At 41.5% G+C, this 23429-nt stretch overlaps 1 protein-coding gene across 4 annotated transcripts in view; it reads left to right on the top strand.

The window, feature by feature from the left end:
- CCDC192 (coiled-coil domain containing 192) overlaps positions 1–23429 on the top strand; it is a 222031-nt gene that overhangs the window by 2945 nt on the left and 195657 nt on the right. For 3 of the 4 annotated variants that reach the window (XR_009247216.1, XR_009247215.1, XM_012927417.2), the window contains exons 2-3: positions 1077–1128; positions 21850–21957. Coding sequence is in view for 1 of the 4 variants with exons in the window: in XM_012927417.2 (XP_012782871.2) it covers positions 1077–1128; positions 21850–21957 (160 nt within the window). In the remaining 3 variants the exon portion in view is untranslated. The remainder of the gene's footprint in view (positions 1–1076; positions 1129–21849; positions 21958–23429) is intronic. The other variant, XR_009247217.1, reaches the window with a different exon arrangement.

Below are 23429 nucleotides of genomic sequence, written 5' to 3'. Positions count from 1 at the left end.
GACTTGTTGAATGGCAGCAAGAGAATAAAATCTGTTAGACCCATAAAGTTTGGGAATGATTTAGTTGTTTATTCATTCAACAAATCTTTACTGACAAGACTCTCAGAAAAGTCATAGAGTGACCGAAACAATAACAAGTCCCTGTCTTCAGAGAGTTTATATTTGCAGCTGGAAAGATTCATAATGTAAGATAATAAACAAATTGCATGATATGCACAGAAATGTAGAGTTTAAAGATGAGGTAAGGATTGAAATTTTAGATTCATGTGATATGCCTCACTGAGAAGGTGACCTTCAGTAGAGCAGAAGAAAGTAAAAATAATTGAACAGAGGTGGACCAAGTATTCCTGGAATTTTGGGGTGTCCTATAAAGGTATTTCTTATAGGGAGTGATGGCCCCTGCCACAACCATTCTGTCAGATGAGTGGTGACAGTAGAGATCGCTGGTCCCTCACTAAGTGCAGTGTCTGCAGGATGGTACTGGCGAGAATGTGCACTGACTATCAACAACAATAAGAAGAAAGAGATTGGGGGCAGTGAAAATAGAGCACGGCAATAACCTTATAGCAAAATGGGTCAGTGTAATAGAGCAGAAGCTAAAGGAGTAAGGGGCTCAGGATGCATTAAGTAACAACAAGCTCACAAGCCAATGGAAATGATCCAGAAGAAGTGGAGGAGATGGAGGGAGAGGGCCAGGGCTGGAAGCAGGAGAGAACAGAATTCCCCCACCTGCTGTTTCGGAGGAGGAAATGCTTCCTCCCTTTTCTTATTTTTGTTCAAGTAAGAGATTTTGCAGGTTTTCAGAACAGATTGTACTGTTCAGGCTGCTTATTCTCAAGAGAACATTTAAGGCTATTTTATCTTCTGCAAGTAAAGTTTACATTCCATTATTTTCATTTCCTTTTGAAATGTCGAGAAACTGACATTTGGAGGAAATACTTTTTAAAAAATTATCATAAATGTTACAATATAAAGATCTGGAGTGGTGGTTGGGGGGTGTGTATGCATGTGTATACACATGTTTGTACCCCCATGCCTGAAAAAAAATTGAAACACTAAACTCTTTTTTTTTTCAGTATCAAGTCTGAAAGTTCAGAGTCAGACACTAAACTGGACCATGAACTATTGGTAAGAAATGAAGCTTGGAGGAACTTTTTTTTTAAGCTTTACAGTTCATGATTCCTTAACTTCTTTAATTAATACCAAGATTGATTTTCTTGATATCATTCAGTTTGGACTAACAAAAGATTTTCAAAATAAAACATGGTACATTCTTTTCCAACTAACAGGTTGAGGCAAAGTAGGAGGAAGTTTTGATGAAGGGATGCTCTCTGGGAACTAGAGAAGGAGGGTGTGATGGGCTGTGCCTTTCCTGTTTTGATAGGGAATAAAGGTCACTGTGTTCCTTGTGGCCTTACAATAGTGTGGACATGTTGGCTGTTTAGAAATATTGTCTTGTCTCTGTGTGAATCCTGGAAGTCAGACATTGCATGGCATGACACAGGGCAGCAACTTTACACCCTTAGGTTTAGTTTGGGCTGGGCTTTAAATGCTGGTGCTGTGATGTGTATCAAGCCTGAGAATTCCCAAGGCTGCAGGTACTGAAAAGTTGACCCCACATGGAAGCCCTGAGAGGTGAAAACTTCACCCAACCTAAATGTGAAGAGGCAGGACCCTTTGGAAACATACTTAGGATGAGAGTGGGTCGTTAGGGTGGAAACCTCTGGTTAAATTTTGGTGGCTTTATAAGAGAGTGTAAAGAGATCTCACCCTCCTCACGCCCCACACATATACACCTGTCTCTTGTCTGTGATGTGATATCCTGGGCTGCCATTGAGGTCTGCCAACAAAAGAGAATATAACCAGGTGCAGCTTGCACCTCCTGAGCTATGAGTCATGATAAACCTCCTCATGGAGTGGCCTCCATCAGGGATTTCTGTTCCAGATACATCTGCTGTCATACTCTGGTCAGCTGACTGCATGCCTCACTCTGATCCTGGCCATCTTACTCCAAGTGCCCTGTTGTCCTGGAGAAAGCTGGGTCTTTTCTACCTGACCTTCCTGGGAGCTTTTCTCTGCCTCATGTGAGGGTTATCGGGAAGGGCGGAAGGAGGATGATGGGCACACAGGGATCTGTTATGCTAGTCTCCACTTTTGCAAGTTAGAGAGTCCTTCTGAGGCTGTGCCTATCTGCCGCATGCTCTCTTGACTCCGTTTCAGGACACTTCAACCTCCACTTAGAGCCATGTCTTTTCAACTCTTAGGTAGAAAAAGATCACAGGACTGAGACTCTAAAGGCACGGAATCAGATCCAACTTTACCATCCCCGACCTGTATGATGACAGCACAATCAAACTCAGACTTACTCAAGTAAATGAAGGTGATGAGGGTTAAAGTCTTCAGTACTATGGACAAAGTTTGCAGAACATGAAAGAGGTTGGCACAATACTCACAAAAATGTATAGGAGAATAGTTGTTAGGAACTGGTAATATCTGAGTGGGCTTCCCCGTGGGCTAGGAAATTTTGGATTTTGCCCGTAAGTTTCCTTCTGCATCTCTGGCTAAGACAATGTGTTGTCTTCCTACCTCCCCCAGGTACATATCAGAATCTCAGTTCTGCATGATTACTGTTGTTACATAAATAGTAACATCTCTTCGCTCTGGGTAGTTCACTTAATCTGGTCCCTGACAACTATGTGATATACAGAAAAAGGATTTGTTGTAGAAATATAAGTCAAAGGAAAAACCAAATTAGAATAGTAGGATATTGTTTTAATTTAAAATTTATTTCCCAACTCCAATGATAATATAAGCCTACATTGCTATTTGGGAGCTAGGGAAAGAAAACCTAAAAATGAGCTTTTATTTGATTGAATAGAGATGCTTATGATTTTGTTGCGCAAAGAAAGAAGCACCACATGAAGATCATTTTTGGGTGTTTGGTTGGGTTTGGGAAATGGAAGACTTCAGGGAGCCTGTTTGCCCTGCTCTTTCCCTTAAGGATCCGAATCAATCAGCACCCTACAGATAACCCTTTCCTTGGCAGCACCTGAAAGGGACATGAACCAATTACCTTTAGGATTTCTGCCTGGGGCTCCCAATTAGCTTCCTGCAGTTCAGAATTCATCCCCTTCCAATTAACAGTTGACAGGGTTGGAAGCCCTGGAGCTGAAAGGAATTGGTTGTGCTTTGGGTTTTTCTTTTTTCTTGTTTGTTTTTTGCTGTTATAACAGAATTCATTTAGCTGGAGGAAAGTAGAGTTAGAAACCTGGAGGTTGCAGGACAGCTACAGCCCCTGCTGCTCCCTTTGACCCTGCCTGCCCTGTTGAGGAACTCAAGAACACAGAAGTTGGCAGAACAGACTCTGTTGTGTACCTCGAGGAACCACACTACAGGTGAATCTCAGTCACCTCGGCTAGGTTATTGTTAGTTTCGGCAGCAAATTGAGAAGGAAGTTGTTTCTGTTCCTCTCCCTTTGTGTCCCCGCTGATCTGCTAACAGTGGTTCTTTATGCACACTGTTCCTTGCACTGTTCTCTAAATATCACTTTAACCTTTGGACTCCCTGGGTAAAGTGTACTTCTAAAGAAAGGCCTTTATTAGGCTCTGTGTCTGGGGGACAAAATTTCATACATCAGAATGCGTCTCAATCAGCACCTGTGAAACAGAACGAATGGACAGAGCTCCAAGCTGGCACAAGGCGACTGAGACAGGCGTTCTTCCGAATCCTTCCATCAGCAGGTGGGTGTGGCATCCGGCACTGTCACATTGACCCTTTTCTTACCATTTTACTGAGTTGGGAAATTTAGGCCCTGATATTCAGGGAGGCTCAAGGAGCTTTTAGACGTTGAGTAGTCAAAAACTACATTTATACTGCTCTAGCCATTATAGGAGCGTTACTGGATGATCCAGCTAGAGAGTTTTATTTAGATCTACTTCTCACATGCCAGGCTGTGCTTATTTGTCTCAACCTTATTCCTTTGGGTCTGTTGGTGAACTGGAACATTCCTTAAACTGTGTCCTTGCTCTATTTTAACATCTTTGAACAGAGAACAGCTAGTGCCTCTGAAACATCTCATGTGGACTTATTTCACAAATAAACGCTTGAATGCAAGGAGGCTTGACCTGAACCGGATCAGGAATGTTCCTCCCAAGCAGATCCTGAGAGCCTAGACCCAGGTAGATGAGTGGTGTAAAATGCATGATGTCATTAGCTCGATGGAGTGGCACATCCAGAACTGAGAATATGGGCCTGAAGCCAGTAGTGGTAGAATCAGAAGGAAGCATATCATCCACTACATTACAGCTTGTCTTGTTACAAAGCTTCAAAAGTCGTGGAGCTTTTGAGTTGTAATCTAGGGATAACTTCATTAAATAATTCTCATTTTAAATGGCAAAGATACACAAGCAATCTTTGCTCTTTAACTTTTAAGGTCAATTTTATAGTATATGATGTTGGAAGTCAGTTTGACAAAATGACCTTAAATGACTAGAAGATTTTGTATTTTGCAAATAGAGAAGGTAGCAGTGTGAAAAGTTGCATCAAATGGTATAAATTCTGTTTTCTTTCAGTATTTGTTCTGCTAATGCAGGAAATGTATGTTTACATTAGTAATTTCTCTTGGCTTTAACATTCTAAGATGACTTTTGCAAGATTGTGACACATTTTCAAATCATTAGTAAATCAAGGTTTTTAACTGATCACAGTGCTTTAAATGAACATTGGAAGTAATTGAAAACAACTCATAATTTATCTTTAAAGTGAGGACAATATAGAACTGTATTTTCATGCGTATTTAAGCAGGATGAATTGTTGATGTTAAAAGAAATATAATTTTGTTTTTTGTATTGTAAGAGATAGGCAAGAGATAAATGTCCTGAAACTATTGTTTTACCTTCTTTATATCTTTTTTTTCTTTTTCTTGCTCTCTCTCTCTGTCTTCTTTACTAAAGTAAGCTTAAATTGTGTGACGTTTTGACCTCTGTATACCTCCATGAAACCATCAGCATAATCAACCTAAGATGGCTATCCCTTGCCTTGCAAAGTTCCTCTGTTCCCTGGAGTAGTCCCTCCTGCCCTACTTGAGCCGTCCATCGGGCACCTCCCTGAGCTCTCCCTGAGTTCTGTGGTAGGTGTCTGATCTCCTGGGCTTTTTCACGCAGCAGCATTGTCCTGAGGTACATCCTGCGGTATGTGTCCATTTTCATTGTGACTGCAGTAGTACGCCATCATGCTGGGTATGCCGATTCACTTACCCCTCTGTTTTTTCCACCTTGGGGCTTTTCCAAACACAGCTGTTAGGAATATTCCTGTCCAAGCCTTTGGACATGTGCTTTCTTTTCTCTTGAGTAAACATCCAGGATAGGGATGATTGAATGATGAAGTAAGTGTAACTGTAACTTTTTTAAAAACTCCCATCTTCCAAAGTGATTGTATCGTTTTTCATCCTCACCCGCAGAGAATGAAAAATTTCAGCTCTTCTGTGTTTTTCCCAACCCTGGTAAGGTCAGCCTTTTTAATGTTAGTCATTTCATAGCAAGAATTGTATCTAACAGATCTTTAATCTGTATTGCCTTAATAACTAAAGTAATATCTTTTGTCCATTTTTAAGTTGCATTGTTTGTCTCTTGTTTGGCACTTTGGATATAAATGTCTCTCACATGTTTTTCAAGTATTTTTTCCAGTCTGTGGTTAGTCTTTTCATCTTCTTAATAATCTTAATGATAATCTCTGTCTTTAGAAGAACTGAAGCTTTTTATCAAGTTGTACTTTCATGGATCATATTTCTGGAATCTGATAGAAGAAATCTTTGCCCAAGGTCACACATATTTTCTCCTCACTTCTCGTTGAGAAGTTTGGTAGTTTTTATTTTCTAGGTCTAGAAACCATGTTGAGTTCGTTTAGGCTGCTGATGACTCACAGCTGAGAAGTTTCTCCAGTCATTCCCCCTCAGCTGCAGGTGCTATGTTCTCCCCCAGACTGCCTCCCCTTTCATGGAATCCACCTGCAGTCAATGACCCGAGGTTGCAGTGAGTGGCTCTGCCCCTGCCTCTGAGCAGCCAGGTGACCTCCAGGCACCCGTAGGTGCTGGCCTAAGCGTGGTCGTTTTTCTACAGATGCCATCTCCAGCGGGCCCTCTGCAGTCCAGGCTCTTGGGGAGCTGCCCTCCTGGCACCCTAGCTGACTGCGGCTGCGCCATCAGAGCACAGGATAGCCCAAGGAAGGAGGCTTGGTGAAAGGAAGTTCATGAAGAACTCAGTAAGCATTGTGTTATTACTGAAGGTGAAACAGAAGCATGATGGAAATGGTCCCTGTGACTTGTCTAAGTCTGCATGATGATGGGTCCCTGCCAACTTCAAGGAGGTAAAATATTTAATAAGTCAGGGTGACATCATGTGTTCGAATCTAAATTAACAGTTCTAAAGAGCACTACAAATAGCGAAAGTTGTATGTGTCTGGGGACATGTGCTAAAGGAGAGTAATGTTTTCTCCCCAGGTACTTGGGTGAGAGATTAGCTCTGGTTTTCTAGCTTTGTTCAACCAGTTGGCCTGCTGCTTTTCTGTTGAAATCTTGCAACAGATGAGGAGCTGATCTGTGATGCCCTCCTATACCCCACCTACCCTACTTCTCTACAACTGTCTCAAACTTAATGCTCTTCAAATCATGTAGCCTAAGCTTTAAACAAAACAAAACCCTCTTCCATAGAGATTTTGGATAAGAGAGTTCATACAAAGGTAGCAGTGATGATGGAAATGATACTGTTGAGAAATACTTTAGTCCCTTAGGTAGTAACAAAAAAGATCACAATGTCAATTATGTGGTTTCCTTTTAATCTGCTTGATGGTTAAATGTGTGCAGTTGTTGGAATTGGCTGATGGCTTAATATTTTACTTTCTGAAATTATTTCTGCATCACAAAGTGCATCCCAAATGCTAGGCAGAGGGGCTTTCAGGAACTCCCTAAATGGATGATTCACCTGGAACACACTTACTGATCCAGGTAGCAAGAGGAAGTGGGGAGACTGGCACAGCTGTACCCAGAAGTTACACATAGCATCTGTTCCCCTGTTGTTGACCAGAGAGCTCAGATACCTGGACAGCCACAAGGACTGGGAAAATGAGTTGACGTTATGTCCCTGGATGGACTTGCAGAAATTGGTGGATAGAAAGAACACTATAAATGTAGACTTAAATAACAATAAACCTAAGAAAAGAGATACCACAGACAGATTAAGAAGAAACACAAAAAAGTACCAACTCTAGAAAGTCTCATTTTAATAATAAGTTAATTTTTATGGCCTCTATCCCCAAGTTAAATAATCTTAGCTCAAAATGAAGTTGGCCAAAGGAATAGAAAGTTGTGTTTTTTTTTTTGAAAAATGATCCCAGGGCAGCAACTCGGTAAGATGGCCTGCTTCATTTTCTATTTCCATTATGGGGTTCTATGTATAAGAAACAAAAGTTTCTGTCTGCAATGAAATATGTTCTTTCATTTCTACTGAAATGTCAACAGGCAGAGAAATGTAGAAAGCATGTGGCATTCCAGCAGATTGTTTACAGATAGCGTGGTTTTTCAGAATTTCCCCAAGGGTAGCCCTCCTGCAATGGAGCTTCACAAACTGCAGCACTGGCGTGTCTGCCAGTTTGTTTCAGCCGATGCCCGTGGCATTTCCCCCCTCCCATTTGACTCCTTCAGATGACAAAAAAGTTCCAAACCACCAGCATTATTTCGCAGAAAGCATGCTAGTTCGGGCTGTAAGTGCTGACACATTTGATTTCCTGTGAGGGTGGAAATATTGAGAAGGTGGTGTGTACAGCAGGGAATTGTGAGACATACAAAGTGAACATGGGCCAACACCATAGCAGAGTAGGCTAATCCTCCCCCTGTGGCACTGGCATCCCAGCTGGCACCAGTTCAAATCCCAGTTGTTCCACTTCCAGTGCAGCTCCCTGCCTATGGCCTGGGAAAGCAGGAGAGGATGGCCCAAACAAGGTTCTGCATCCACATGGGAGACACAGATGAAAACTCCTGGCTCTGGCTGTTGTGACTATTTAAGGAGTAAACCCTTGGGTGGAAGATCTCTATCTGTTCTTTTTTATGTTACTCTTTTAAATAACAAATGAAATAAGTCTTAAAAAAAAAAAAGGGAATTGATGTTGTCCCCTATGTCTATTTCTAGTTTTTGAAATAACCTATTAGATACAGCTCTAGACATGTGCTTCTTAGAGATCAAAGTGGATTCTGCATTGGTGCTTCAGGTAAAAATCACATTTCCCATGCACTTGGCTCATCCTAGAAGGTTTAGATCTACGATGGGGTAGGTGAAGGTACATGAGCTTCAGGGGCTGTGGACTCCATCTGACCTGGGGAGCACATTTCAGGGGAACTGGGATCTGAAGGAAATGCGAAACTGATTCACATTTCCTAGACAGCCCATAGCACCCTGCAGGGCATCTGGTTATCCAGCCTGGCTGTCCTCAAAGCTACAGCTGGTTGGCTGCTTGGTGAGTGGGCTTGGTGTGGGCTGATCAGTGCCCGGGATGCTGAGGAGGAAGGGACCTCTGGCTGCCCCCAGCATCCTCAGGCAGATTGGATCTGACTAGGTTCATTTGTTGTGATGCTTTGGTTACACTGGAACCTGCTGGGGAATCATAGCCCCTGGCCTCCTTGCCAGTCGCTGAACTGTTTGTGTTGGGTCGGGTGTCAAGAGTCAGTTGGGTGCTTCAAAATAGGAATTGTAATTCAGTCAGTGTGAGGCAGTATCTGTACTCACAGAGTTTTGCAGAAATGGAAGGATTTTGCAAGTTACGGTTAAAATTTGTTTCTTAATAAGTTGCCTTTCTCCTCAAAGTAGTGTGTCAACAAAAGATAGTTTGGTCTCTGAAAATTTCATCTTAAGAAAACTTGGACTGGCAGGATGGCACATCAAGCTAATCTTTGGCCTGCAGTGCCAGCATACTATAGGGACACTAGTTAGTATCCTGGCTGTGCCACTTCTCATCCAGCTCTCTGCTTATGGCCTGGGAGACTGAGAAGAAGCTCCTGGCTCCCAGGTTTGGCTCAGCTAAGTTCTGGCTGTTGAGCACTGTAGAGTGAACCAGCAGATGGACTCTCTCTCTATCTTTCCTCTATCTAACAGCCTTGACACTTTAAAATCTAACATGTGTCATTTCAGAAGTGGCTAGAACTGGGGCTGGTGCCATGCTAAGGCTAAGCTCCTACCTGCTGTGCTGGTATCCCATGTGGGCACCAGTTTGAGTCATGGCTTCTCCTCTTTCAGTGCATCATCCTGCTGCTGTGCCTGGAAAGCAACAGAGGATGGCTCAAGTGCTTGTACTGCTGCACCCATGGGGGAGACTGGAAAGAAGCTCCTGTCTCCCCAGCTTTGGATCAACTCAGTTCTGGCCATTGCAGCCATTTGGGAAGTAAAGCAGCGCATGCAAGCTCTCCTCTTTGTCTCTGTCTCTCTCTGTCTCTGTGTCTCTCTCAAAATTTGCCTTTCAAACAAATACACACACACACACACACACAGATTTTAAGAAAGAGAGATGGCTAGTACGAAAGACACAGATTGGGACACAGTGTTGTGGTGCGATGGATTAAGCTACTGCTTGAGTTGGCATCACCCTCTGTCAGAGAAACAGCTTGATTCCCAGGGTTCTGCTTTGATCATTCTTCCTGCTAATGCATCTGGGAGGGCAGCACAGGACAGCCTGAGTCCTTGTCTCTGCCGCCCACCTGCGAACTAGGATGGGGTCATTAGCTTTTGGCTTTGGCCTGACCCACACCTGTTCGGGCAATTTGGAGAGTGAGCCAGCAAATAGAAGATCTTTTTGTATTATTCGGCCTGAGTGTTTACCAGGTACTGGGCTCAGTACTTCACACACATCACTTCCTTAAAAAAAAAAAAAAAGATGCTGATCTGCATGTGTCTGTCTCTCCTTTGAGTTACCTGTGCTGCTTTTCTCCTCTGTCATCATACTGTGAGCTCCTGAAAGGTGGGGACTCGGACAAGTTCTTTGAGTTGTCCAGGGTTTAGCTCTGGATCTCACCTATTAACGATATTCAGTACCCATGAACAAATTTCATGTATTTGATACTGATTAAGTAAGAAAGTTCATTGATTCATACACTTAATGCAAAGGAAGATTAAATTGCAAGATGTTTTTAAATTAAATGTGGCTTGGAAACATTCTTTGGAAAAGATTAAATCCTATTTGGCTTGCCTCAAATGCCTAAGGAGAATGTAATAAATTCTAGAACAGGCTTCTTTGCCTAGGAGCTATTACCAGTGGAATCTTTCCCAAAATAGAACTATCTATGGCCATGGTAACTATACTCTAAGTCATCTTTCCCCTTCTGAATGCAGTAGTGCTTGGTGTTTTTGCCTTGAAATGTGTTCTCACATTCTTTCCTGATAATCATGTTACTAAAAATCTAGAAAAAAAAATTTCCCAAAATGACTTTGTGACCACTCACGACACTGGGCTGATATCCCAGTGTTTCAAATGGTCAGAACTGGTTTGTACCCGCAAAGTAGCTTTCAAGTAGCATGAGTATTTAATTCTTAGGCTAAGTTCAGGATGTGCCATTAGGAAAATATCTGAATAATTTGCCACCTGAATCAAATAAAACCTCATTTTTATTTCTAACATCATTCTTCAAATAACTCACTAAAGCAAAATAGTAAGAAACAGAGCCCTTACTGTAAATTTAGTAAAAATTTAAACACAGTAAGTAAAATATTACATCAGATGCAGATATTGGCATGCAAATATCACAAAACATGAAAGAATTTTGCCACACATCCTTTTATCTAAAAAAGCCCAAACTTCTGTTATAAAATATTATATGATATGGTCTTTCCTATATAAGAATTCTCTATTTCCTAAAAAAGAAAAGAAACAATGTTTATTTGAGAGGCAAAGAAAAAAAATTACTGTTTGTTAGTTCACTTTTCAAATGCCCACAGGGTCTAGGCTAGGCTGGGGCTGAAGTGGGAGGCAGGAACTCCAAGTCTCCCACGTGAGTGATAGGGACACAGTTATACAAGCCATCACTCTTGCCTCCCAAGGTCTGTCTTACTAGGAACCTGTAACCCAGAGCTGGCACTGGGAACCCAACCCAGCCACTGAAATGTTAGACACAACCAGTGAGTTACACCTTTAGGCCAATCATTCCCACTGCACTGTGTCTGTCGCCCCTTTTGATCTTAGAGATTGTTCCTCAGTCATTGATTCCTGAGTTGGAGGAGATTCCCTTGTAGGAAATCATGCTCTGAAAATCCCTAGGCCATTTCGTGGACATTAATTCCCCACAAGCTGTATATGTAATTTTAAATAATACAGTGGTTACCTTAAACATTTTTGCAATAAGCAAATTAATGAGATAATTTATTTAACCCAGTATATCCCAAATCGTTCTCATGAGATGTTCTAAGATGAAGCACATTTAGGTTATTGGAGAGTCACATGCAGGTAGTGGCTGCCATGTTGGACAGTGCAGGTCTCGGCTGCTTGGGCCACTCACGTTCCTCTTCTTAACTGTTTAAGATTCTCAGAGGTTTCCTTCTGTTGATGATCTTCTCCTTGGTCATTATCAGTTAAACGCAACAAATTATATATTCCCAATCATACTCGATAAAAGCTAAAACTATACTGTAAGAATGGTATCTTCTCTTTTTCACCTTCTTGAAAGATGGTACGTTCAGGAAAGTGAAGGATGATTGTTAACTTCACTCTTAATTAACTTACTGTTTTAATCTGGAGATTTTTGAAGTTTTTAAAGATGATATTTGGAAATGATTAATATATAAAAATGGAAAATCATTACTAGAGTGACGAAATGGCAAATCTTCAAATATAGGAAAAAATCGTAAGATTTCACATATATTAGATTTAAAAACTCTCCAATCCGACCTGTATAACTGCAGGGTAGGATGAATTTCATTCTTACTTTCCAAATAATTATCTTTGTTCTTTGACCACAAAGAAAGGATAAAAAATCATGAGTGTTCATTTTTACAAATAGAAATTCCAAAAAAGTAAACTATAGTGGGGCCCAGTGAACTGTGGTGTTATGCAAGATTAAGTCACATTGACCCAAAAAATGTGGGGAAAATTTCAAAGCAACTTATTTTAAAAAATCTTTCTTTTTTCCCCACAAGCTTCAGTCTTGCGTAACAGCTTTTCCCAAGTTTTCTCTTCAAAAACTCCTTTTAACTGTCTCCTTTAGTCTTGGTTCACACTCCTTGCTCCTCTTCAATGTCACAACCCCCAAGATGCAGACAAGGGAGAAATGAGTAGGGCAGATAAGAATGCCCTTTCGTTGGCAGGGTAGGGTACAGACTGCACCTTCCCTAACTGTATTATTGAATTGCCGCTCTTGTGCATGATTTACCATTTCCAGCAAGGAGTAGCCAGGCTAGGTGCAGCAACATATTGCCAAGAACATAGGTTTGTAACGGTCTCTAGTCTTTGTGTTCAAGTAAGAAACAAAAATCTACAACCTAAAAAGGTAGCTTAGCTTTATGTTATTTTACTCACCACTGTGGACTCAGCATTGTGCTAAGCGTTTTCCTGAATTACCACATTAAAGCATCGGAGCAGTCCTGGAGTTATCATTTCCTCCTGTTTTGTAGATGAGGAAAGGGAGGCTGAGGGTAATTGAACCATTTACATAAAGTCTTGTGAACAGTGAGCAATCCTTACTACTTTAAGCACCTCTCATTGTTCAGCTTCGTATTTGAATTCGCAGAGCCCAATCTTACTGGTAAGAAGGTGAAAAAAGAATCCTTAAAGGCATTCGCTATTTCAGAGGTTAAGAGGGTCAGCAGATGCAGCTTGTAAACTGTAGCCAACTCTCCTGCAGACTTTGGTGGCAAGCCTGTTGCCCTGTTAGCTGCCACAGGGTGTAGGCCCCAGCACACTTGTCATTTCCCCTGCATATGAGGGTCTGCTTCCAAGACAGCTGTCACTGCAGGTTCTGACCACAGAATGACTCTCTTTGCTTGCCTGGATTCCATTCTGTCTGACACCTTTCTCATGTCATGCTTGTCATGTTGGAGTCATGTTGGCTGCTGTGTCCAACTTGGGGACCCTAAGAAATATGTCCATTCCTTTGCTGTTCCGGGTACTGAGAGGGGGTTTCCTGATCTTTGAGGAGCTGGAGAATGTGAAGTTCAAGCAAGGAAGACCCTGGGCTTCAGAACAGCACGGCAGCCAGCCACATGTAACTCAAGGTGGATTTTGTATAGTGATCCCAATTCACAGATAAAGTTCCCTCAATAGCTAATGTTTTGTGTGTTGGGTGTTCTTGCCGATATTCTGGGCCAGGTTAGGCTCAGAGACCTTAAATGAAATGGAAATTCACAGGAAAAGTGAGCCTGCCTCTTGTCCCTGGCTTGCCTTATCATCTTGGAATGCACTCTGGAAATTGTTGCTGAGCTTTTATCTGATACAAAAAGGATTCATAACACATTTGCCTTCAGATCTTGTAAGGAGTGAGGTTGTACAAATGCCAGGCAGTGGGGAAGGAAGAACTTTCTCACGGAACATCAGGTTCAACTAAGGATCTGCTTGCTGAGTTTTGGGAGCGAAACCCTTGGACTCTGCAAGGTCTTATCACTGCAATTAAGTTTCTAGGATTTCCTTGAAGTTTACTTATTTAGAACCTAAAACTCATTGGCAGGGCAAAAAATACTGCCTCTACTCAGCACCCCAAACAATAAAACAGTTGCTGCTTATAGTAGACCAGTGGTTTATTCACAAAGACCAACCATCCAGGTTAGGGCAACAAAACTTCATCACCGTTCATGAGCTGACTTGAAAATCTTTTGTCCCACTGTCATGTGCAATTTCTATTGGAATTCAGTGGGAAGATGAAAGCATGGTTAGTCAATATGTCAAAGAACTCAAGATTTGAACTTATGCATGATATGTGAGAAAATAAGTAATTCAGTTTCAAAAGGCTATACAGAGCACTGTGTTGACAAATGTGAAAAGTATTTGCAATATCTTATTCCCCACTTAATGGAAGACTTTAAACACAAAATTTTAAATGAAAAATAAAATCCATTCCCTCAGTAAGATTATCCTAAGTTTTGCCTTTTACAAATTTTAAGTTTCATCTTTTTTAACTTTAATGTCATAGCAACCCTGTGAAGTAAGTAAGAAGCAGTTGAATTGGGACCAACATTTTGCATAATGGATTAAGACCAGATTTCATATAATAAGCATTAGTTAAAGGAGTGAAGGCTCTGCTTCCAGTCTAGCTTCTTACTAATGCATCTGGGAGAGCAGTGAAAGATGGGCCAACGGATTGGGCTCCTGCCACCCAGTGGGTCACTAAGATGGACCTGCTGGCCTCTGGCTCCAGCCTGGCCCATCCTTGGCTCCAGCAGTCATCTGGGTAGTAAACTTGCAGATGGAAAATCTCTCTCCCTCCTCTGCGTCCCATCTCTCTTCTGTATCTCCCTGTCCTGTCACCCTGCCTTTCAAATAAGTAGACCTTTAGAAAAAGAATTGAATTGAGTTTTAATAATAGGTTAGTTCTTTTACTTCGTTATTTATTTATTTGGATTGTTATAAGTTGTTTCAAACTGCTAAAACCTCAAATTGTGGTAGAATGGATGTAAAAGTTACCACTTCAAACCTGTCAAGTATTTTGAAATGCTCGTTGGTGTGAAATTTGTTCAGAATGTCACTCAGACGTCTCCTGATCTTTACTCGTCTTGTGAAGTTGAAACTCAACAGGGATAAACACATGTCTGTTTCTCCTTTTTTGAAAGAGTTAACAGTATAGTTTCAATGGCAGTGCTGTTACCTTCTTTTGTCCTTTTATTGTGAGTCAAGTCTAGTTTCACGGTAGGAATGTTCACTTTGCAGTCACTAGCTGAGTTGACTCTCACAGCTATGATGTCTGTGCTGAGACCAGGTTGCTTGGGGAAGAATGATTGGCCTGCTGTCCAGAAAGAGGAACTCTTAGTTTCCTTTGAAACTGGGAGCTTTCCCCAGAGGAAGAGTCTTCCTTATTCCTTTCTACAGCTTATAAAGAGGCAGCAAGAGTATTCTGATAGGCTCATTCATGAACATTTTGGTTTTGGTTTTGGAAAAAAAAAGTTCCAGTGATTGAAATAAAATATTCTCTCTAAAAATATGCATTTACTACAAACTCTAAAAAAGAAATTCTTAATTTGGGCTCTAAGGATGGCATGAAGAAGGATGTTTACCATTCTGAAACAGTATACACAGTTATACAAAATGTGCTTGTAAGTATACACTTGTTTTTTCCCCCTAAGAATTCAGATGTCATCAGTTACTCAAAGAATTTGTTCATAAACCAAAATATTTGAGAGGTACTTCATTTAGGTTACAAACAAATTAAAAAGAATAGTTGGTAGTTTTCAAAGTGTTTATAGTAAGTGCATATAATGGGAGCTCTAAGCATGAATCTCAGCCTAGTTCTTTTTCCTCATATGTTCAAAGTACCTTCAGGAGGTAAAAATTTTGGTCTCCTCTAAGCCAGAGTCTGTGTGACTGCTAATTTAAATACACGCCGTGAGAGATAGCTCTTGCTTCCCAGTTTCTGTTTCCCTGGTGCTGTTTGCACAAGGCCTCCCGGAACCTCCAAAGAACCATTATTATTTTGGATAGAACTGGAATCTCTGAAAACAGGCAGGGAGGCCTTTTCCCCCTCCCCCCGACATCTTCCAGAATCCTGTCTAAAGGAAAAGAATGAGACCCTGTAATTGAGAGCAGTTTTTTATGAACGAACATAAAGATGTTAACAACCAAATTTTGACATTCCTTTGTCATATTTCTTTTTTTTACATCATATTGAATTCCAGGATTTTTGCATTGAGGAAAGACTCTAAGCTGAGAGTTCTGGTGAGGACATTAATCAGGCCTATCTTGTTACGACTAATTTCCCCACTACTTGGCATGAATACTTGGCAAATAGCCCTCAATAAATATGTTTTGAACTTATATGAATTGAATTTCTTAGAACTGAATTGAAACAAGAGTTGGCAAGTTAAAGATTTTGGGGTAAGCCATTATTTCAAGTTATTTATGAAGCTATCAAATGCCACACAGTTGTTTCTCCAACTTCTATGCCAACAGTCTTTATAAATGAATATCTGAGTCAACAATTCCTTTCTGCTGGCTTTTATTTCTATCTGTTGGGGCTATTGAAATGGAAACATAGTTAAATCTTTCACAGGGTGGAAGGTTGACATTTAGGATTTTTTTTTCCTAGAAAAATAAGATCCTGTAAACTTTCTAAGGGAGAAAACTTGATATCCTATCCCAGATCAGAACTGGGGGAATTCAGGGATCAGGGTTTGGGAAAGACCACCTGTAAACAAGGTCAGAAGTTAAACAGGTCTGTTACATAGGGGTTCTGTGCACTTTCATATTTCATAAGAATTTTTGTCCTTAGGTATTTAGGGTGAGTTCTCATAGGACTGCCAACTTTACTTTTTATTTTTTCAAGAAATGACAACTGGAACACAGGAATTTCCATAGACCACCACCATCATTTGTTAAAGGTATATCCCCTTGACACAAAAGAAAGAACAATCCTCTGAATGGAATAGTTTTGGCTCCATGAAAAATTCAGTGTTCTGTTTAAAATTTTGCTTTTGTCCTTATATGTTATCACAAACCAACACTGACACTGGAGAACCAATAAGACAGGGAAAGGCTTACAGTAAAGTTAATTTTTTCCTTCTCCCTCTGGACTCTGCACCCTTACCCTCCTCTGTTCCTTGCAGGGGAGCTACTCTTCTTGGACCCCAATGGCTTCTGATTGAGACCAAGCGAGAAGCAGACAGGGGAACAGGGCATGAGAGGAGAGAAGGTGAGGCTGCTGATTACACTGGTCTGTTGTGCCTCCTTGGCACCAGAACTACTGCCTAGGCAGGTAGAGGCAGTGTATGGATTTCCATACTGAAGTTCTCTTCCTAGAATTCATTCTGACATACTCTCCTTACTACTTCTCTATTTTCACTTCAGGTGAGGCACAGCACCCCCACCTCTAAGGGAGTACCTCACCAACCTTTGTTGATGCCATTTTACCTGGTGCTGCTTAACTTTCTTAACTGTGTTCTCTCACTCCATTGATGTGGAAATATGTGTCTGGCAAGGGCCTAGTCAACACATTTTTCAAGAAAAGATGAAAATGTTGAGGCCACACAGGTGGAGTAGGTGGACCAAAGTGACATGATCCCTTAGGATCAGATCTGATACCAAATATAGTTTCCAGGTCACAATCACAGTATCTCTTAATTGATCCCCGGCAACCTCCTAGAACCAGCTCCTGCCCAGGCATGACAATGGGCCCTTTCTGAAGACTGATGATGTATTCTGATGGCATTTGGTCTTAAAGTATCTTGCTGAGTGATGACTGAGGCATCCCTGAACGCATAGTAGTACTGTTTTCACAGAAAAGGATTGAAGCACAAGAAATAGAGTTTTTAGATTTCTTCTGAAATAGCAGTAGTCTAAGAAATTGTTGGCAAAAGCTAAGCAAAAGGGGCATGAGAGGATGAGGTTTTCCGTGTGGGTGGTGGATTGTGAGTGATCAGTTGGAAAGAGCTAGGTCAGCTTGAAGACCATGAGCAGGTTGTAGAAGCATGAAGAAATGTAGGTCCATGAATGCCCCGCAAGCAGCAGGAAAGATGAAGGCACCAATGGAGAATAGACCACGATACCAAACAGGAAGCTCCACCATCACAAAATGTGTTGAAAGCATGTTTTACCTTGTGGGTAGTTATTACATCACCAAACAGGGCCCCTAGCTGCACTTTGGCATGTTAGGGGCTCCAGATTGTTCCAAACACTTCATTCTCTGCACCTGGCCCATGTCTTTTTCATAACACACCTTTCTCTTCAAAGCGGTTAGGGTAATGCTATTGTGAACATACATGAAGTTCTTTACCTGTTGATGGGTTTACCTTTCTTGCCTCGGCAGTCTGACAATAACCCCTTCATCACTCAGCCTCCTTGCCCGTGGCTGCTCTGGCTGGCCCTGACCTTGACAAGGTGAGCTTCCCTGGAGCTCTGATTACTGCTTGTGTCCCAGGCTGGATGAAACTAGAAGTAGTTTTCAAAGAAGTCCCTGTTAGGGTACCTCAGCATGAAGGACTGCTGATGTTGGGACACTCCGTTCCCTGGACCACTGAGCCTCAGTCCATCAGCAGTTAGTCATTAGGTGCCGCCAACATGCTCAGCACAGTCTGACTGACCACTGTTCACAAGGCCTTTCCAGGTACAGGAAGGGGAGGTTGGTCAGTGAGACCTTGAGCAGGTCTTTAAGGCTGGAGGGAATTCAGATGGCTAAGAAGTAAGTGCCAGGGTCATTTGTGAAAGGGAATGAAAGGCTTACCAGGTTAAAAACATTGAGAGAGAATCAGTTTAAAAATTTTTAAATGTTCCTCCAGATTCTCATATGAGATTCTAAAATTTATGTAACTGAAGGAAAGTCTGCTGTTACAACTTTATGTAAGATTTGTCCAATTAGTAAATGATCAACTTCAATAAACAAAACAGTCATATGCCTTGAATATAATCTTAGAGTTTGCTGGATTTTTCATATTATTCAGTATTACTTGAATCATCTTGGCTGTCTTAACTATGTATACTGAGCTTATGGGCCTGATACTGAGGAAGAAAATTGTAAGGCAAAAAATGCAAATTAAAAATGACCATTAAACTACTGGTGTTTACCCATTGGAAATTCACACAGGCTTGATCCTTCAAATATGTTCATTTGTTACATTTTTAACATTTTGATGTCATGCAGCTAGCTAATGATTATTATAATTCATCAATTACTTTAACCACCGAGTGTACATTTTTGTCACTAACATAGGTTGCACGTGTGCCTGGAAACAGAATTAAATGGATGGAATAAGTCCTTTCTTTCTGCTGCCTTGTCATGGCATCCTACAAAGTTGGGATGGTCATCAGCTACACCTATTTAAGAGATTTTGGAACCATATACCTCTCTTCAGAACCTCATTTTTTTAATTTAGTTTTTATTACAAAGTCAGATATACAGAGAGGAGGAGAGATAGAGAGGAAGATCTTCCATCTGATGATTCATTCCCCAAGTGAGCACAATGGTCACTGCTGTGCCGATCCAAAGCCAGGAGCCAGGAACTTCCTCCAGGTCTCCCATGCGGGTGCAGGGTCACAAAGCATTGGGCCATCCTCGACTGCTTTCCCTGGCCACAAACAGGGAGCTGGATGGGAAGTGGAGTTGCCGGGATTAGAACCAGCGCCCATATGGGATCCCAGCACGTTCAAGGCAAGGACTTTAGCCACTAGACCACGGTGCCGGGCCCAAAGCCTTATGTTTTTTTCTGGTTTCCAAAGTTGTTCCTGGCCTTTTACTCCTTTGTAGTTTTCCAGAGTCCAGCTCCAGCTGAGTTCAGAACTCGAGGAGTGTGCATGGAATAGGTATAGAAAAGAAAAGAAATGGACCTCTACAATTTCAGGATCATACTGGACAATGTGAGAAAGCTGTATGCTTTATTTACATACAAGCAGTCACAAACTCTGGCACAGACTTTTTACATCGTGGTCAAATGAGTGTTTCCAAGGATAATTCTGCTGTTTGTTTCACCTTAAAGCTCTCAATAGAAGTTCTCAATAGATGGTGCGTATCAATCAATAACACATTCCTACTACAATCCTCATTCTGCAACTTAATCTTGGATTAGTTAAGGGAGGAAATGCATCATAGAAGGAGGGAGCTAAAGATCAGAGATGGTCAATGGGGACAGTAGAGACAGAGACAGAGACAGCGTGAATTGTAAAAGACCCTTTTGCCAAGATGTTATCAGCAACATCAACTTCCAAGCTCACATTGATAGTGGAAGACCAACTCTGCGGTGGCAGACATGTCTAAATAGATTACAAAAATCTCAGCGGGGTTGTCCAGTGTCCCTGCACAGGGAGGTGGAAATGCCTTCAGGTGGATGCAAAGACATCTGCCAGGCCTTTCCATGCAACTGGATATTCCTTGCAGCCTTGCCTGCAATGGAACAGTTCTCTTCACACCTTCATGTCTTCCACACCCACCATACAGACCCCAGCAGTAGTTAACAGGCTTGTTTCCCAGTTTGCCAGGGTGAAGTGCTTGTCTTTGTATTAGTTGTTTCCAGCTATGGAGTTGGGAAGGCAGGTAGGATAGGTTGTAGGGTAGGAACCAGAAGATTATAGTTGGGGTGCAAAAGATATACTTGGATTTCTTGACAGGTTGCTCAAGTTCTGTATCTCCTGGATTTATTACTACTGAGCATCCCACATTATTTAAAATGGTCTTCTGGTAGCCTATTTCATTTGGCTTTGCCTTAACAGTGCTTTTGTTTTCCCAGGAATGGTTGTCCTTGGCTGGGGAAGTTTTGAGTGTTTGGAGAAAATGGCCAGGAGAAATGGGTTGACTGGCTCACTCATTCAGATTTTTAAGAATTCCTTTTGAGATCAAACATCAGATGGGAAGACTATCCCAGGAAAATGGCAATGTAGATCAAGATTCCCCACCTTTTTTGGAACAGTTTAGACTCTTTACACTTACCCCTTTGTGCATAAAATATTTTAAAAGTATCCATTTATCTCCAAGTGTAATACGATAAGACTTTCTCAATTTCTCAAGGCTGGTTTGAGAATTTTTGGACCCACTCTTGAACTTCTGGATTCAGCATGCGTTGCTTGGTTTAATTCCTTCTTAACACCATCACAACAGCCCAACCAGTTCATCCCTAACAAAAAACTTTTTAGGGATTGGGCAGCCGAATGTGGCAAAGCCAGGTTGTGTATGTGTCATAGCACCATTCTTGTATTCTTCATCCTATGCTGTAATATCTGTATTGGAGGCCTGTGGTAGGAGCTATGTTTGCAGTACAGTGATAGAATCAAATAAATGCTCTTTTTAAAAATACCTGGTTCCGGTTACCACCAGATGGCTCTATTGAATCATCAGGCAATGCGAGCGTGTGTCAGAGCAGTGGTCTGAGACACCAAAGGGAAAAACCAAAGCAACAGATCCTGTAAATAGACAGAAACTAAGTTATTCCTTGGTGGGGTTAATCAGAAGCAGCTGAAGCAGCAGGTGTACTCAGAGGAAAACAGGGCACAACCAGGAAGGCCGAGCGAAGGTCTGGAGCCTTGCATCTGGGCTGTTTTTCTCTTGCCATTCTCACACTGCTCTGTGATTATTAATTGTCCTGATAGCCAGAGATTCATTAGGGTGTGCTCCAGACTCCGTAGAGCCGTCGCTGATGTCCATGCCACATCCGCAGACTCGTCAGCTTCAGTGGGGGAGAAGCAACTTAAGGATCGTCTGGGGAGGCAAAGTCTATACAGCTACTGATGGGAATACTTAGCCAGACGCTGGGGAAGGAGCTGATTCTGAAACCTTGGGTCTGTCTTGAATTACTTCCGTGTTAAGAAGGTGATGACCAGAGGAAACAGGACCTCTCTGAAGTTCAGATGACCCTATTGCTCATGTTTGGTGAAGGTTAAAATGGCAGCCTTGGGTAACAACCTCATTAGGAATGTGACCTTTTGATTTTCCCCACTTGAAGTTGCATATTAATTATATTCCAGAGGGAATAGTTTTCTTATTTCCTGAGGTAGCTTTATTGTCATCTGATTTTTACTTTCTCATTCAGACCCTAAACTATTAAAGAAGACTAATCTTTGAGAATGTTTTGTTTTATTACTGTGCTTTGAAAAAGGCGTGGACCGTTTATTAAGCCTATCCTAAGCCCATAAAATTGTTTGAGACACATTCAGGAAACTCTCCAGGTCAAAAAGTAATAGTTGATTATTGTTTTAAAGAAAGACTCCCTGGACGTCGGACAGACAGCGTTTGCTTTGGCCCATCTCGAGTCCTTGGAGATTTGCCTAAAGGAAGCAGAAGAAAAGGCTAAAGCTTTATCCAAACAGGTAATACCTGTCACTGGGACTGGAAATATATGTTCTTCAGAGTGCAATGTTGGCAAGTGTGTAAATTCTAAACCTGTGTTCTAACCTGTACCCTCGCTCACACATTTACATGCACACACATACAGTGTTTCATTCATTTTAGTTACAGCAGAACTTGCTTTAACATGTGTGGAACTTTTCAAGCTTAAATTTTAGGATTTTTTCCCCAACATTTATATCTGATTTAGTTTTCATTTGACACAAGTCTGGAGTTAGGCAAGGTGTCTTAAAGTGGATTTCCGGAGTAAGTAAAGTTTGTTTGTGTTAACAACAGAGGAGCCCAAAGATAAAATTAAGCCTATTAGAGTCCTACAGGATGGATTGCTTTGATTTATTTGAAGAAAGTTTACCTGGAAGAGGGTTCTTCAAATATTGTCTTCCCTCTTGGGTTTTTGAAATTCCTCGAAGCAGAGCATATTGTTGGTCAGCCTGGCCTGTACAGAGGTCCCTGCACTTTAGGCTTGTGTGCACTGCACTCAGCAGGTAGGTCCTTTGAAACCCAAACCAGTAAGACTGCTCTTTGTCAACAATTCACAATACAGCTATTTGTTATCAATGCCCTGGGGCCAAAGGTCTGGCTGTAGAATGTCTGGGTTCCCCGTCTGTGCTTATTCAGAGTGACAAGTGGAGAAAAATTACAGAAGGGACCCCTAAATGTTTAGAGGATTTGTTCATCTCTCATAAATTGAGAAATTTTGGTGAGAAGATATCGGCAACATTTTTGAAACACGATCCAGAATTTAAAAAATAATACAGGTGGTATCTTTGAACAGTATAATCTAATTGTAACAAATGTATTAGAATTTTTGAAGACACGCAGGGCAAGTGGTACTTGGGTTACTGACAAGGACTCCAGGGGCCTGTGGAAAGGAAGATGCGTGATGTAGTGCTCCAGGAGCCCTGAGAGATGACCTGTGCCAAACGTCTCATACATCTGACTCTTGATTGAGCACCCTATAACTGTGTCTATGCCGACAGGCTACATCCATGTCAGTCCCATGATTGGCTTTATTTGCATACATAAAACCCCTCAACACAGACCTTGGTTGGCAACCCCATCTGGATTCCTTCCCAGTTACCAAGAGCTTTCTCTTAACAAACTTAACTTCACTTTGTGCATTCTTCTTTTATCAGCGTACCTCATTCTTTGCGGTCATGAGACAATACAGTGGTGCTAAAAGAGCTGTTATGGAAGACCTGTAATGCTAAGGCTGCAACACACACAAAAATAAGGTGGCATAAGAGCTGTGATATTGCAGAACTTCACTGGAAAGAAACATCTCCAGCATTTCTTAGGGACAAAACATAAATCTGATTAGAACTGCAGACATCTGCTATGTTATCAGAGAAGGATATATAATTAACATGCAATGCACTGACATACCCGGGGACCTCCATTTATTTTTTAACTTACTGAAAAAGTGCACCTCTTA

Source organism: Ochotona princeps, chromosome 19 (genome assembly GCF_030435755.1).
Source record: "Ochotona princeps isolate mOchPri1 chromosome 19, mOchPri1.hap1, whole genome shotgun sequence".
In the NCBI taxonomy this organism is placed as follows: domain Eukaryota; kingdom Metazoa; phylum Chordata; class Mammalia; order Lagomorpha; family Ochotonidae; genus Ochotona; species Ochotona princeps.
The sequence above is the reverse complement of the archived record's forward strand: the minus strand, read 5'-3'. Positions and strand labels throughout refer to the sequence as shown.